The 16,481-nt window shown below is 33.5% G+C and overlaps 3 protein-coding genes across 3 annotated transcripts; 1 reads left to right on the top strand and 2 right to left on the bottom strand.

The window, feature by feature from the left end:
- Nucleotides 1-8,548: 8,548 nt before the first annotated feature.
- Nucleotides 8,549-13,326, bottom strand: LOC118747937 (histone acetyltransferase KAT2B). The gene is made up of 3 exons (XM_036482171.1): nucleotides 11,787-13,326; nucleotides 9,687-10,342; nucleotides 8,549-9,609 (listed from the first exon to the last, which is right to left on the bottom strand). The coding sequence occupies exons 1-3, from the start codon at nucleotides 12,992-12,994 to the stop codon at nucleotides 9,080-9,082; spliced, it is 2,394 nt and encodes a 797-aa protein (XP_036338064.1). The 5' UTR covers nucleotides 12,995-13,326; the 3' UTR covers nucleotides 8,549-9,079.
- Nucleotides 13,327-13,496: 170 nt separating this feature from the next.
- Nucleotides 13,497-14,360, top strand: LOC118747939. The gene has a single exon (XM_036482173.1). The coding sequence runs from the start codon at nucleotides 13,722-13,724 to the stop codon at nucleotides 14,328-14,330; it is 609 nt and encodes a 202-aa protein (XP_036338066.1). The 5' UTR covers nucleotides 13,497-13,721; the 3' UTR covers nucleotides 14,331-14,360.
- Nucleotides 14,361-14,473: 113 nt separating this feature from the next.
- On the bottom strand, nucleotides 14,474-15,988 carry LOC118747938 (eukaryotic translation initiation factor 2 subunit 2). Its single transcript, XM_036482172.1, has 3 exons — nucleotides 15,823-15,988; nucleotides 15,264-15,672; nucleotides 14,474-15,101 (listed from the first exon to the last, which is right to left on the bottom strand). The coding sequence occupies exons 1-3, from the start codon at nucleotides 15,835-15,837 to the stop codon at nucleotides 14,578-14,580; spliced, it is 948 nt and encodes a 315-aa protein (XP_036338065.1). The 5' UTR covers nucleotides 15,838-15,988; the 3' UTR covers nucleotides 14,474-14,577.
- Between the last annotated feature and the right edge of the window lie 493 nt (nucleotides 15,989-16,481).

The following is a 16,481-nucleotide window of genomic DNA, read 5'->3' on the forward strand; positions in this document are numbered from 1 at the left end:
AAAAAACGACTCGCAAGTCATTTATTTTAAATTTTATTTCGGAAATATTTTTTGTTTTACAAGAAAAACTTGCGTTTTTCATTCGTTTTTCTTTTTTGCAGTTGAGTTGCGCGCACACAAAAGTGTGTCATTTAACCATGAGAAAATCAATTAAGTACGTTCCGTTATTCGTAGTTAACTTCTTCAATGCATTTAACTAGTTTGATAAATTTTTTCAAGCCACTAGTTAGGTGGGGACCACCATATTTGGCCTCGTATGTGGCAGAAGGTTAATACATTTTCTATTTATTTTTGAATAATTAATTTCATTTAATAGGGCGTGAAGGATGTGTACATATATATCACTTCCAAAACTTTTATTTTCATCACAAAAATATCCATACGACCCGTAGAAAATGTACACCAAATAATATACATTTGTATATATATAATTACATGGCATAACGCAACATTATTAATATTAGAAAAATTTCAACTTGTGATGTGAAATTTAGAGTTAACATAAGCTAATATGACAAAATGCATGTGTGAATTTATTAAAATTTAATATAAAAGTTTATAATTGTATTTGAAGTGGAAAAAGCGACGTACATACATAACATATGTATGTATGTATGTACATAAATGTTTAGGAAGAATTCTTTCTGATACTAGCATACAAGTGTGTATACATACATTATATTAACTAAAATCATGCAACCAATACAAAAGCAAGAAATTAACAACATAAAAAAAAATTAAAAATGGACAACTCATCCTCAAGTGAAAACAAATTTTGCAAGAACATTGAAATATACTATTTATGTATGTGTGTAACCGCCATTTTTTCGAATGTTTACATAACATAAAATGTGTGTTACTCTAATAGGAAAATCTATCCTTATTGAAATTCTCTAAAAACAGCTAACTTAATAGTAGAGGAAATTAAGAGATTAACAATTACTAAGTACAATTATACTTAACTGTTTTATAGTTCAAGCATACAAGTGATTGAAAGTTTCATCAATGTTTTTTTTTTGTTAAGAGTACATTGATGCCAGCCGCGACATCATTAGGAGTGTACTCGTACGCCCAACTATCTAAAGTTTTAGAAAACTTTTACTGGTCTTGCGTTCTCGTACCCAAAAAACTTGCAAAGTAGGAGAAATTGAGAGAGCAAAATGTGAAAGAGAGCTGCAAATTTCTGCTGGAAAAATTTTTCCCAGCTAAAACTTGCAAGTAAGAAAATTAGCTGATCACAAACACATGTTTGTAAATAAACAAAAGAAAATATGGCCTTTTTGAGTTATTTATTGCAAATTTTATTATTAATGCTAGTATACAGCTAAAAAGTGCGTAAATTTAATAAGCACAACCTTTGTTGAGTTTATTTTTCGTTAATTTGCTATTAATCTCCAGTTTGTTTACTTTAGTGTGCTGACTATGGTTGCCGTATGGCATTTTTCGTTTGTACCATAATTTTCCTGTAAATATACCAAAATAGATTTAAATGAAGCATGCTGAAATGTTTTTTTTTTGCTGAAGTTTTCGGTTTTGGTAGGTTGATTGTAGAAATGACAATTTTATAATTTTAAACCTACTCTATAAAATTTTTTTGGATCAATGATGGGTGTTTGGAGGACATTCTCTTGTTTTTAATGCGTCGCCATGTGGTATCACAAATAATTATGAGAAAAATAACTTATTCATTTCGATATAATTAATTTGTATTTTGAAAAGGTTTTTCTTATCGAAAACTATTCAATTGTATAAAATTCCAAATCGGGGGGAAATGGTACCAAACAGAAAATAAATTGCCAAATTAATCACCAGTGGCAACTTTGCGAGTGATCAGCTGTTTCGAAGGTTGCAAGTTTTTGCAAATTTTGCGTTCTCGTACTTCTGTTGATATTTCGTCTCTTTGAGAGTGAATTCTGCTAAATTCTCAGAACTTTTGCTGCTGGAGAATTTTGTCCTCTCAATACGAGTACACACCTATTATTAAAAACCTTGAATGAAATACATACATATTTTTTTTAAATATTCCACTTGTTTGTTTTAAATAATCAAAATACGCGTTGTTATTTTCCTGTAAAAATATCACTTTTTGTTTGTTGGTAACGCTGTAACGATGATAAGTCCATATTACTGGAAGAACTTCATGATCAAACAAACAAAAAAAAATACTTTAAGTAGAGCCCTTTATTTTGGTAAAAAAATCGTCTGTGTTTCTTGCAACTTTACTCACTTCCACTTTTTATTGTAAAAAAAAAAAACAATGGGCCGCATGCGTTTTGTTAAAATTTCAGACCTTTTACTCAATTTACTCACAATAAATTTAAGTGAATGGTATGAAGTTTTAAGAAAAAAACGATTGGTTAGTGTTTATGCATACGGCCCAATATATCGGCTTTGAAAATGGAAGTAAGCAAGAAAGAAAAGTTTGACGACAAGAGTATTGTCTGGATTAAATCATAAAATTATATTTATCATATTTTTTTAGTTTTTACTTGTTTGTGTTGAACGCGTAAAACCGGCAAAACTAAAAACTTTGAAGCCTTTTTTCGCAATTTTGACTTTTTGATATATGAAGTTCTTCCAGCAATCGAGCGACACGAATGTATGTACATTATTTCAGCATTGGACAACTTATGAGCCATAAAATATTTAGGATGCTTTGCATCAAGTTTATTATTTGAGTTCGAAAAAGAAAATTTTGAGAATAAAAGAAATACTTAGCCTTTATAGGATTGTCCAAATCTGTATACTATATAAATAATTCATACAATATGCATGTAGATATGAACCAAATCATCATTACCCAATTGCTCTTAACAACAGAAACAAATAAACAGTTTAGGGATTACTTAAAATTAAGAAAAAAAAAATTAACTGAAAAAAAATTAATCACTAAGCGGTGAAAATTTTTTCGAACCCCTTTTAAAAAAACAATTTAATTTCATATTTATTAACCTGAATAATACTATTTGAATTCGATTGTCAGTTTCCATTACTCGTTTAGTTAAACTAAACAAATTCATAAAAGTAAACAAGATTTTAAATGTTTTATAAATAGAAAATTTGAAATAAATGAAATGGAAATTTTAATGCAAATGGTCTTTGCAAAATATATGCCGTAGCATATCTGGCACCACAGCGTATATCTTCAAGCCCTTACAAAGCTCTATTTACAGGCTCCTCTCAAATTTTCAAAGCCGACTTAAACCTATCATTCAGACACAACTGCTCCAGCTGCACCTTGTCGTGATCGTCAAAGAGTGGACGAAGTTGCAAATCCGGAAGAATATTGCACTCCAGACAAGTAGTCGGTCACCTGTTTGAAACTGAACCGTCACATCGAAAGGCATCTCTTTAGAAAATATTCTTAGCGATCCAAATCCTGGCCGAATACAATGTTGTCCTTAGTATGGCACTATGTTAGCGATTTCGATCTTCGTTATAAGTACTATTTGCGCGGAAGTCTGCCCATAATCAGTTCATCTTATACGAGTACATTTTGTCGCCTGGATAAGAGATTGTCCTATGTTATTTTCGGCAGGTTTTCGGCAGACGTTGATTGAAATGTGGAATGCAGTTTCACAAAAACGCGACGATATATTTTCTGTAAAGTCACGCATAATGTTACTAGACCACGAAATTCTAAAATTATTTTATTTTAATTGTTTATTGTTAATTATTTTTGAGTTTGTGAAGGATTTTCTTTAGTAAAATTTTGTCGTATGCTACATTTGTCAACAATTTTGCAGCCATTTTGTATGACTTTTACTCAATATCTCGGAACTTATTTCATTAAATTTGTACCAAATTGCGAATAAAATATATCTTCAAAACCAAAGGAGACGCCCAAAAATGGATAACGCCTTTTGAAAGATCTTGAGTAGTCCGGTATGACTGCATTGTTAATTAACTAAATTACCCATAGTCGATATCTCAGAAACTAAAGCAGATATGCAAAAACTGATAACACCAATCGATACAGCTTATTTCAAAAAATATATAACTGCATATACATATGTACATTAGGGTGATTTTTTTTTGCGATTATTGTTTTCTTTCACTCCTTCCTCGAAATTTTGTAGAAAACACCTAAAAAAAAGCTCCCTGAAAATTTGAACCCTTAATATTAACATTAAGTACTCGCCCAAGGCGTGCAAAGATCTTCCATATAAAATACACGTAAACTTTGATTTTTGTTTTCAAAACTCTACATGGTATAATCATGGTCAATGGTGGTTTTTCTTCAGTCGCCAAGAAAAAACCACCCTAATGTACATATAAGAAAAAATCATCAAAATAGCACTTACGACAATATTTTATCCAGGCGACGATAACTTCTTTTTCCAACAAAAAGTTAAATGATCGATAGATAATCTCGCAGAATACACTTTCCTGAAAATTACTATGTACATATGTAAATATACTCGTATTACTCGTATAATTACGGTGCTTCAATAAGTTTTTGTATTGCAAACATATTTCGAATTATGACAATCGTTCTAAAGAAGGTTTTGCATGTGAATAGGTAATTCAACATTTGTAGCGAAACCCCAATTAAGATTAATATGCAAAGGGTTCTTTACATTGCATAAAAAAATAGCAAAGAAAATTTTCACAAGCAAAAACATTAGACCGTTAGCCTTAGGGACTACACCGTATTTATTAGTAAATAACATTTATTTTTATTTTCAATGTGTGAAGCAAATAGAAGAGTGCAACTCAAATTTTGTACTAAGTTTAAACATCTTTAAAATATTGTTAAAAAGTAGGTACTGAAAATGTGTGCACATACATACAAATGTTTGTACTTATAAGTAAAAAAAAAAACGATAACAAATCAAGAAAGTCTATTAAGTAAACGATTAAGAATTATCCCACTGAACAGCCTCTCGTAGGTACGCTGTATTTAGCTTAGAAGCAAGAAGATTAACAAAACATTATACATTAGGATGCAGCGCCGAAAATATGTGCGGTTTTTCCAATGGAATTATTAAGTTTATTATATTTTAAGACTTCCGCCAAAACATTTCGGAAAAATATTAAGACTTGCGTGAGTGAGCCAGACCGATTTGAAAATACCTCCAAATAACATTGTAGGGACGCTAAAATGACACAAAAAAACGCCGAGGCACGTAAACTAAATTTTGGCTCGTGGATTACGGATTTGTATACCGTTTTTCTAGATCAAGTCATTTTCCCAAGATATTTTAATTTTAAGTTTCCATTGCGAATGAAAAAAATTCAACACCTTCAACATGGAAAATGTTACTCAGACGCCATATCGTACATGGCCGTACTCGTACATGGCGTATGAGTAACATTTTCCATGCTTCGATTTCATCCAAAAAATTATTGCACATTTTTATTTGACCATTCAAAAGTTGCTTATTTATCAATCGATTTTCATTGTAGTGGTAGTCTTGGGAAGTATCGAGTACCTTTGAGGATCGAGTTCTTTGGTATCGATACTTTTAAGGTTGGGGTATTTTTGAGAGTATTGATTACTTTCTTTAAATATACAACTGTTGGTGACATTTCAATGCTTAGTGTAGAATTCTCAAAAGCTTGCAGCACTTTATTCAAATTAATGTATTAATCCCAAATTACGTCAAATGATTGGCTATTGAAATTGAGTACAATCATTCCTGAATACCGGTAAATGTAAACAGAACTCAGTACATTTAAGTAGCTATTTGACACAATACTGTGTGCTTTGAATCGGTCCTGAATTCTTGTATGAGAGTGATGATTGGAACAGAGTATTTTTGAGTACTGAGTTCTTTCGAGTTCATTTAAGTTCTGAGTACTCTCGAGTTTTTTTCCGAGTACTGAGTACTTTGGAGTATCGATACTTTTAAAAAGCGGATACTGTCGATCCTTCTGAGAATCGAGTTCTGAGTACTTTTGGTGTCGATACTGCCCTAGTAGCTTGATTTTTTGGCAAGAGCTTGAATACGATAAAGAAAATATATATAAACAATTTTTTACATTTTAATTTTTTCCTTGTAAAAATTTGATTTTTTTCATAAAAATTAAAAATCCTAGGAAAATTACCTGATCTGTAAAAACGGTAGACATATTCATTAAGGTTAAGTGGCTCGTTGGCGTTTTATGTGTCATTTCAAAACTTAAGATTTTACCTACAGTGTAATCTCATTATATTGATTCCGTTAACACAATTTTTGAACATTTTTATGTAGACCTTCTAAGCTTAAACTTTTCTATCATCTGAGGGAATTAAAAAAGAAAAGTTAAATCTAGTTTCATTTATAAAAAAAAAAGTCGATTCAGCAGGTATTTTCAAGCAGGTCCAGCTCATGTGGCGGAAGTCTTAAATATAATAAATTTTATATTTCCGATCTAACACCATTTGACTCTATGAGTATCGTATATAAAAAAAATATTAAAAATTAACGATTTTCTTATATATTTTCCCAGGCTTTAAATCAAGTATAAAATTTTAAAAAAGTTTACAAAAGTTTTTGAAATCATTTAACTCGATAATTCTTAAACCGCAATCGTCCTTATATGTACATACATATATGCATCGTTCACAAAATAATAGGAGTGCGATATTTTGACCAGCTTTGGCTATGTGTTTTTTGTTTATTTAATGTTTATTATTTTTTTTATAAAAGTCTAGCTGGTTATACAACAAACGCCATATAAATTTATATTTCAAACTTTGTACACACATGATAAAAATTATGCAAATTTTCACCAAAATTTCAGAATTTTTAGAAATAATTCAAAAGTCCAAAGGAGGACACTGCTAGCAAAAAAATTGCCAAAAATCAACGGGATTTTTTTAAGAAGCTTAAAGCTTGGACTTTATTAGACTAGAATTAAATGAGCGAAAAAACAGAGTACCAAATTTTTTTGTAAAGATTCTATTCTAAAAGTTTGAAATTTTGGTGAAAATTTGCAGAAGTTTTGTAACTTTATCTGGTGGTTGTTGTATACAAAGTTTGAATTTTATAAAAAAAATTAATAAATAAACAAAAGATAAATAGCCAAAACTGCTCAAAATATCGCACTCCTATTATTTTGAGGACCACTATACATATGTATGTATGAATGTACTGTCCATGTCATGGATATTGAGAAAGACGATGCATATGTGTGTACACCTCGCTTCACATGAAAAGATGCATTTTTTTTCCTCAAGAACCGAGTAAAGATATACTTGCAAACATCGAATAAGCATCTTTTTAGTTTAATTTTAGAGAAAGGTCGATTTTGAAAAAAAAAAAAACAACGATGGATAAGAATCAACAAGTCTGTGTAGCTTTTTTGTGGGCTTTCATAAAACAGCGCGACTCACTTGATGTATCTTTAATACTATTAGTTTAGCTTTCTATACCAAAATATATATGTAAATTTTGCAAAGAAACCAGCGTCAAAAATTTGCCATTTAATTTAAGTCTATTAAATTAGTTGGTAATTCAAAATATTAAGATTTTGCTTTGTGATGCTCGTTTATACAGCTCTTCGGGGATACATAACTGCATATACAAATTTTTGGAATTATTTTGGTGGCATTGCCAGAAAGTGGTTGAGTTGGTGCTCTTTATTTGTGTTTGTACTTATGGAATTTTTTCGTTATTTGTGATATTTTAGATTTGAGCTCAATTGTTCCATAAGACGATTTCGCTTCAATTTTTATTACGAATTCTTCAAATTGAATTCAAAAAGATTCTTCAATACCAAAAGTAAAGATATACATTAGCTCACTTCTGGGGAAAAAATGTGTACCTATTCAAGTGAAACGAGTGTATGTGTGTGTATATTAATAGATATTTATAAATTATCGTTAAAAAACTACGATGTGAATTTATTAAAAATTTCTCGATGTCTATAAATACTAGTAAGTATAGATATAAGTAAAAAAATTTACATAGGTCGCAAAAAATTAATAAAAAATTGGATGCTTATATTTAATTAAGACATAAATTATATTGTATGGACAAAAAATAGCGGCAGATTGTAAAGTAAAGGTTGGGTCGCCCTAAAGAGTTCGCAACTCCTGAGGAATGTCTTGTTAAAAATGAAGCAAATTTAAATGATTCCCTTAAACTTGAAAAACTGGCAAGAATTCCGGACCACTGAAGTTTCTATTTATTATAAAATAGGACGAGAGGTGCAGAAAAAAAAACAATTTTCGCTTTCGCTGATTCGGCTTCACACTGCAGGGAAATTCCTGATAAATTTGGAAGCAAATCAAAGCGCACACATTCTTTATAAGTGTGATACATGAAACGAATATGTACTTTGGACGTGTTTTCACCCAAATTATTTCATTGTTAGAAAATGTGGAAATTTCTTAAAGCGCATAGCCAAAATTAAATTTTGTCGGACGTCTTTCAGCTTAAAAGTGTGTACATCATGTATATACTATTATCATTGTATAGAAATTGTAAACTACTGTATGAATTATATAAATTGTCTAATAAAAAAGATAACTACTGATTACATTAATCACAATAACTGTATGCATCAATGACAACATGCTAAATCAGAATATATTTTCCTTCGTTGAAGAAAACCATAGTTTTATTTAAACATCAATTTTATTGGAATTCGATTAGGATGAAGGGTATGTATGTATGTACATATGTACATGAATATGCATTTTTTTTTATTTATTCCACTCCTAACGAAGCATTACGAGTTTGCTTTCCGCAAATGTATAACATTTAGAATTCTTTGTTTATTTTTATATGTATATTAAGGCTAAATATTTACTTGATGTGACTTCTAATCAGGGGGTGTTTATACATATACTATGTACATATATATATTTTCAGTTTATTAAACATAAATTTTTTTTTTATTTTTTTTTTTTTCAAGAGCTTACTAATTTTTAAGTTTTAAATATATCTTCTGGCAATGCGGAAATTACACCCAAGTTAACTGCCAACACTGTGTTAGTGCCGCCATCACCACCGCCACTACTATTACCTTCTGTTTGCTGTAAATTTAAGTTTTCTATAGTTGTTGCTGCCGGATCGCTAACACTATGTTCATCCGCATCGCGTTCGTGTTCGCTAAGCATATCGACGGCGGCATTAAGGGCGCAACATCATTTGTCCCACAAACCCAACTCCCGCATCTTTGTCTGAAAGTAACGTTCTAATGAATTAGCGCAGCGATAATATTCAGTTTCGGGTGAGTTGTAGAAACGGCAATTTGAAAAAATTCTCGCCATGTCGGCCATGAATAGGCGACGCGTCACATAATAACCCTGCTTGAGGCGTTCGCCCATGGTCTTCAAGTCCATTGGATATTTTATGTGATCATAATAGTCGGGCACTTCAGCGGTGGTCACAGGGCGCAGGAATGGCCAAGCTGCTTGATGCTGACGCACCGATTGAAGAACGGCAGTGAAGGATGCGGCTAATTTTTCTGGATCGGAAGACTCTTCAAGTGGTCGGGCCGTACGTTGTGCGCGCATTTGTGGCTTCCAACCGATTTCCCGCAATCCTGGTATCGATTCAACGGGTATGGAACGTAGTCCTTCCTTGAAACAGGTCAAACCGGGGCGTACTTTCTGTACCTCATTGTGCCGTTGTGCAATAAGTTCCTTTAAAATTTCGCTTTGTTTGCGAATAACTAAAATGAATTTTACCATATTTTGTAGAAAATGGAAATGTAAAATTAAAAAAAAAAAACACAACAAATAAAATTACCTGATATAAATTGCGTGTTCACGATACTCGGATGCAGTTCGCAATGCATTAGCGTGGCACCGTCATACTCCTTGATAAAACCAGCATATACAGGGCGCGCTAATTTGATATCCTTGGAGAAACCTTGTTTCTTAAAATAGCCAATAGCATCACAGTCAGCATAAGTCAGCAAATGACGTATGCCATGTTTGATGCTGTAATCCTTTAGATGATTCATCAAATGTGTGCCATAGCCTTTGACTTGTTCGGACATAGTGACGGCGCAAAAAACAATTTCTGTAAAGCCCTGACTAGAAAACGGACGGAAACAAATGCCACCAATCGGTTGATTCTCCTTTATGAGTGCCAAGGTTTTATGCTTAGTGTCGAAAACCAATTGACTTATGTATTCGCGCGGCATTTCAGGCAGTTGATATGCAAATACTGCCTGCAAACCAATAAGCCAAAAGATTGTTTGCTTATCGACTTGCTTTGTCAAAGAATTGCCGACTACATGGAACTCGATTGCACGTTGTTGTTCTTCTGCTTTTACGTTCTCGTCGCGAGAAACATTAACCGGAAATAGGATTTCCGATTTATTGATCGCTTTTGATTCCGATATAGCTTTTAAAGCACGCACGACGGTTTCATCGGACAGATCTTCAAAGTGAGAATCGCTGAAAATATTAATAAATGTCTTCATGCTATTTTTATTTTCACCTACATATATTAACAATATAACTAATAAAAACTGAAAAATTATCCTCCACAAAATATCTCATAAGGTTTGATATTGATGGAACATATTATTAACATACATACATAGTTAAAATATTGTATGGTATCTCAACGATTTAGTGCTTTCCAGAAAAACTGAATGAGTCGTGTATGGAAGTGGTTTTGGCAAATGATCACAGTATGAAAATAAATGAAAATTAGCCTAAAAGTATGTTTTACATTTCGTCGCCTGGGTAAAAGATAGTCGTAAGCGCAATTTTGACGATTTTTAGTTATAGATGCAGTTATATATTTTGTTATAAGGTCTTTCGATTGGTGTTATCAGTTTTCAGATATGTCCTTTAGTCTCCGAGATATTGACTAAAATTTTTTCTATAATTTAGTAAAAATTTAGTTAGTTATGCAGCCATATTAAATTAATCAATATCTTAAAGATGACGATCTCCATTTTTGGATATCTCCTTTAGTTTCCGAGATATCGAGTAAAAAGTGTCGTTAATTTAGTAGAAATTTTGATCACATTTTGTCGTATTTCATACAAAGTGGCTGCTCAAAGCTAATTAACATTAAACATTAAAAATTAAATAATTTAAGAATTTTGTGAACTAGTAACATTTTCAGAGACTTTGGAGAATATCTATCTTCGCGTTTTTGAGAAATTGCATTCCAAACTTTAATCGCGATTTTCCACAACCTGCCGAAATCAACATACGACAATCTTTTACCCAGGCGACGATTTTCATCCCCAAGCTCCCAACATTGCAGTGTCAGCGATTGAAAACAAAATACTAAAAGAAGCTCTATTTTAATAAATAAAAACCGGTTTCTTCCCTCCCGCATGAAAATAAAAACAATAAATAACTTCGTTAGTTGTCGACGTCATCAATGTCTCATAACAAATTTCAATTATTTTTTTGATTAATTTTAAAAAGTATATTATTCTCAAAGAAAACTCAAAAAATGCATTCACTTATAACCCTTCGTAGTCGATTCGAATTACGCCTAAGAAGTATTTTATTCCTGAACTTTTTATATGCTTAATAGGTATAGGTATTATATATACAAATTTTCTTCGATTTATATGCAAGTAATCGTTGTGAAATAGCTTGTAAGGTCACACACCTGCAAGTTGCGTTCTCACACTTTTCATATGTTTATGAATGTATGTATGTACATACATATGTAAGTATGTACTTATATTTGTGTAAAGTTTAAACATAAAAAACCAATTCAATATAACAAAACAACTTCATCTATACTCATTAGCGTGAATTTTTGCTCATTTAAAATGGATTTCTATTGTCTATACAGATATAAATAATTTGATTTCAATATTAAAGCTATTTCCTGAATTACGTGAACCAAAATCTGCCTAGAACTTACCCACTGGCACGGTCAGTGCTTTCCTTTTTCACTCTTTTATGCGCAGGTTCTCCTGCTCCAGTTCGTTTACTTGCGCCAGCTCCCGTACTGGCTTCTTGTTGACGTTTACGTTGTTGTATAATAAATGCAGTGGATGGCCTAAATCCTTGATCCCAAATCGGTGAATCATCTTTTAATAGTTCGGCTTTGAGGGCATCTAAGAATTTGGGCATTTGCGTTATGATCGATCGTTTGTCAGCTGGGAAACGATCACGTTCCGAGGAACATTTATTTCTCAGCTGTTCGGCCATATATTTAAAGATGGTTCGAAGTAGAGTACGGCCAAATACGAGCGACGTCTCAAAGTGGCGTAAGGAATTGCAGAACGCAGGTACGTGGCAAAAAACAAGCCAGCGTGTATAGTTGATTTTATACGTTGAAGCGTCTTCATGTGTAAGTCCAGTGCGACGCATAGAGGGCGGTTCAAAGTTGTAATGGTTTAAAAAATTAAGAAATGTCTTTGCCACCTCGGTCATGGTTTGCAACTCAGTCTGACTTAAATGATTGTATTTGTAAAAGACAAATGAGGAAACGGCTTTAGCAATGCATGGTGACTCGAATGGAGGATCACCCAGTGGTCCGCGAATAACAGCCTGCTGACGAGTAAGAACACATTGACGGAGTAGTCGAAATAAATATAAATAAACTTTTTTCGTATCCTCATCTTCCACACGTTGCATCGACATGAACAGATTTTCCATATCTATAATGGCACCCAGGAGATCGTTCATTTGGGAACCGGATATGCCATCGAGATGCGCGATATGATTTTGTAATGCGTGTCTACAGCTACGGCATTCCTCCGTAAATTCAGGACAATACGATGAGGACTCTACGTCGCGGTGGCGATTTTCTTGTGGAGTCTTCCATCCAGTGCAACGGCAGCCTTCGCTCTGACATGCAGAGTACATGGAAAGTTTCGCCAATTTCTGCGGAACAGGCAAATTGAAGACTTTTTGTTTACGCAGTTGGATACGCTGCAGGCTATTTTGACGCGTTCCTTCAGGAGGACCGCCATTGCTGCCGTTTGCATTGGGTGCGGTGTTGGCATTTCCGGATCCGGAGTTTTGTTGACTGCTTGCCATGTTGGAATTGCCACCTCCGCCGTTGGCACTTCCTCCAGCGTCAGTTGCATCTTCTTTCAACGTAATTAATGCTCCACCGGACATACCAAATTGATAGTATTTAATAAATACTGGTCTGATTAAATCGACTCACTGGAAGACTAGGTCGGTATAAAATCGTGTACAAAATGCAATTTCACAATTCCCAGAGCGTTGTAAACAAAGACAAAGCGCACGAACAAACAGATGTGTCGCTGTCACAATCACTCGGCTGCGTCCTCGGCAAATTCTGCTTTTCTAGCAGTCTACTATTAAATGTTTAGATGAGACTCTTTGTGGCCTTTTGTTTATTTAGCTGGGAATTCTATTGTATTTAAACAACTCGATTCACAAGTTCTTTAAATTGGCTTTTTTACCACAAAAATGTTTATCCCGTCAGCGTTTGGTGATGCTTTTTTACGTGTTTTTTTTTGACACACACCCGAATGAAAGACGAAGTGAAGTGAAATAGCATTGCCAAGCGTAAAGTATATATATACGAAAGAATTATAACAGATTGTGAAATCATACATCATACAGATATATGTACTTGTAATAAAAAGTGCATTTCCCTGTTATGATGATAGCATCATGGGTAAATAGTAAATATTTACTTAAACACGTTTAGAGAAGCTAAGCGATAATAGTAAATAGTTGTCGAAACTTTGTTAGATAAGGCATTATCAGCTGTCATTGCGATGCACTTGAATGGTTGGTTGGGATACGAGTTACTAAAAGTACGGAAACCCGCCTAAATTCAATATTTAGTAAATAGTTCCGGGGATGTGTCGAGATGGCAAAATCAATTGAAAGCTTAGAAGAGCAATTTTCTACTAAATGCAGTTTAAAAACATCAGAGATCAATAACAAACCTCTGGAGTGTATACCACTGCTGTTACGCGACGTCCTGCATTGCAAGGAAACATCTTCACCTGCAATTTTTCAGGCTTTCGATGGTGCTTTGTTATTCCGTACAATTATTCTGCACGGCAAAGTTGTTGGAAAAATTATACCAAGCAATAAACAAAGTCAATATAAATTTGAAATCGACGATTGCACCAAGGTTTTACCAGTATTTATTTGCAAAAAACAGGAAGATATTGCCGAAGTTCAACGCTTAAAAAATGTATTGTCTGCTAGAAAGTCAGGCAAGCAACGAAAAGACATTCTGGAAGCTTTAGAGCGAATGTTGGACACAACTAGGAAACAGCTCGATCCATCTCGAATTTGCATAGGCAATAAAATATTTGTGTTTGGCAGACCAAACATATTTCGTGGCCATATAGGCATATTTGTATACAGTTGGGATTTGGACGAGGGCACCGATAGAAATATGGAATTAGCCTTTAAAGACGAACTTATCCACTGGTACAAAAACAAATACTCTGTATTGAAAAAATAAAGTTTTGGTTATAAATTTTGGTTCAATGAATTAACTTTGAATTATTTTATTGTTGGGTTTACTATTTTTTTTATTATTATTAATTGGTTTGTATGTTTAAAATTTAAATAAAAAATATTACTCCTCACTTCGTACTTGTTCTATTTTTTCTTTGATCTCTGTCATACACCCAACTTGTTAAACCTAAATAAATCGTCGTTAGAAAAAGAAACAAAAAACCCCTACGGTCGAGCAAAAATACAGTATTTTATGTAGTTTTCGCGCGAATTGCAGCACGCTTTCCAGTAACGGCTTGGAAACCAGATTTAATACTTGCTACGGAACATCTGGATCCACATGATTCACATTGCAGGAAGAACAATCGGGTATCTTTTTGCAGTATAGTTTCGGGAGAACGGCAGGTGTGGCAGGTAACGTACTCTTTTATATAACGACGCAGTACGTTCTCAATTTGTTTTGGTTGGAAACGACCTTTAATAATGAGCTGCTGGTTTCCGTCCATTGAACCACTGGTACCCAACTCAGCCAACAAGAAATCTAATAAATGTTTTGGCAGACGATGCAGTGTTTTTGCAATATCCATGAAATTAGCGAATGAAGTTTTCTTGGTACCAACACGCAACACTTGCGGAGGTCTCATTACGAATTTCGGTTTGCGTCCAGCTGCCATGTCTGGATTTTTATCAAGTATAATCTCGAAAACGCGTTTCAGTAACTCATCATACGTATAATCACGATCGGATCCGGCCCATGATGAACTGTTGTCGTCAACTAAAAGAGAATCATTTAAATGCGTCTTAAATCAAGATATATTTAATTAAAAGGTACAAGTGCAGAATAGCGTCTCCTTGAAATTTGGAAAAAAACCACGACCATTATTTCCGGGGTGAAGAGTCGCCACTCTTATTCACTTTTGCCAATTAAAATACTTACCATTTTCTTTATCTTCACCCTTGTCTTCTTCTCCCTTATCAGCAAATAGTTCGTCCAAGTCCTTCTTTTTACTTTTCTTCTTTTTTTTTGCCATTGAAAAGTCCATATCTAGATTGATCTCGTCTTCTTCCGGCTCTTCCAGCGCAGCATTATTACCCTCTTCCTCGCCTTCTTTTGTAGATGGCAAAGCACCTTCTAATTCGTCTAAATTGAAAGGCTTCTTCTTCTTTTTCTTCTTTTTGCCGAAACTTTCTAAATCCAAATTATCTTCTAAATCTGCTGCTCCTGTATCCAGTGGCTCCTCCTCCTTGGGTTCTTCTTTCTTGCTACCATCATCAAGTCCAAGTGCGGCATCTAGGTCGAAGGTCTTCTTCTTCTTCTTTTTCTTTAGTAATGTTGGATCAAACCCCTATATTAAAATATGTAATTTTTTTTAATACAAAATAAATCTAGGATGCACATAACCTAAAAACAACAAAATGTGTGAAAGTGGCAAAACTTACACGTTTCACTGTCAAACCACTAACATTTATGTTGATGTAAAAGAAAATATACTCACGTCTTCAGCGTCCATTATGGTTGTTTAAATTGTAATATTTCTTACGTTCAAGGTATACCGAAATTTTTCTTGGAACCACTTTTTAGCAAAATAATAGTTGGAAAGATATATTGCATCAGCCAATTTTGTCCCGTTTAGCTGACAAGGCAATTTATATAGGAATGAGCGAACTTCGATAAAGCGGATAATATCGAGTTTATTGAAGATGGGAGTAGAAGTTAATAAACTATAGTAGATCGGTCATATAAAGGGCTCGAATTGTAACATCCGTTCACGGATCGAAAATAATACGAAAGAAAATTACGTCCTATGTCAGTCGTATAAGCTGATTGGGATAAAGAGAACGTTCACGTAATCGCAAATAGTAGCTGCTGCCGTCAAAATTTGTATATTCAATTTTTCTGTCAAGTATAATAGGTTCATTCCTTATCTTTTTGGACTAAAATCTGAAAAGTGTCAAAATGCCAGAGCGTAAGCAAAATGCGCTCACTAAAAGAGAGTAACAGGAAAAGTAAAGGAACGCAAAAAACCAAATTTTTAGTCCAAAGAATGGCAACAACAAAACTAACGTCAAATAAGAACAGAAATGTATGTACAAAACACATTCACACAAGCACAAGCACAATAAACACTTGCTATATCAATTATTTTTTGCCTCC

The sequence above is a fragment of the Rhagoletis pomonella genome, unplaced genomic scaffold (assembly GCF_013731165.1).
Source record: "Rhagoletis pomonella isolate Grant_MI unplaced genomic scaffold, Rhpom_1.0 Rhpom_scaffold_00012, whole genome shotgun sequence".
NCBI classification, from domain to species: domain Eukaryota; kingdom Metazoa; phylum Arthropoda; class Insecta; order Diptera; family Tephritidae; genus Rhagoletis; species Rhagoletis pomonella.

What these genes read in the sequence shown, in the direction of transcription:
- LOC118747939 (XM_036482173.1), top strand. Translation starts at nt 13,722, where the DNA reads ATGGCAAAATCAATTGAAAGCTTAGAAGAGCAATTTTCTACTAAATGC.
- LOC118747938 (XM_036482172.1), bottom strand. An exon ending in GGGTGAAGATAAAGAAAATG is followed by an intron (nt 15,102 to 15,263) that starts GTAAGTATTTTA and finishes ATTCTCTTTTAG; the next exon opens with TTGACGACAACAGTTCATCA.
- LOC118747937 (XM_036482171.1), bottom strand. Translation starts at nt 12,994, where the DNA reads ATGTCCGGTGGAGCATTAATTACGTTGAAAGAAGATGCAACTGACGCT. An exon ending in AGCACTGACCGTGCCAGTGG is followed by an intron (nt 10,343 to 11,786) that starts GTAAGTTCTAGG and finishes TAATATTTTCAG; the next exon opens with CGATTCTCACTTTGAAGATC. An exon ending in GAACACGCAATTTATATCAG is followed by an intron (nt 9,610 to 9,686) that starts GTAATTTTATTT and finishes AATTCATTTTAG; the next exon opens with TTATTCGCAAACAAAGCGAA.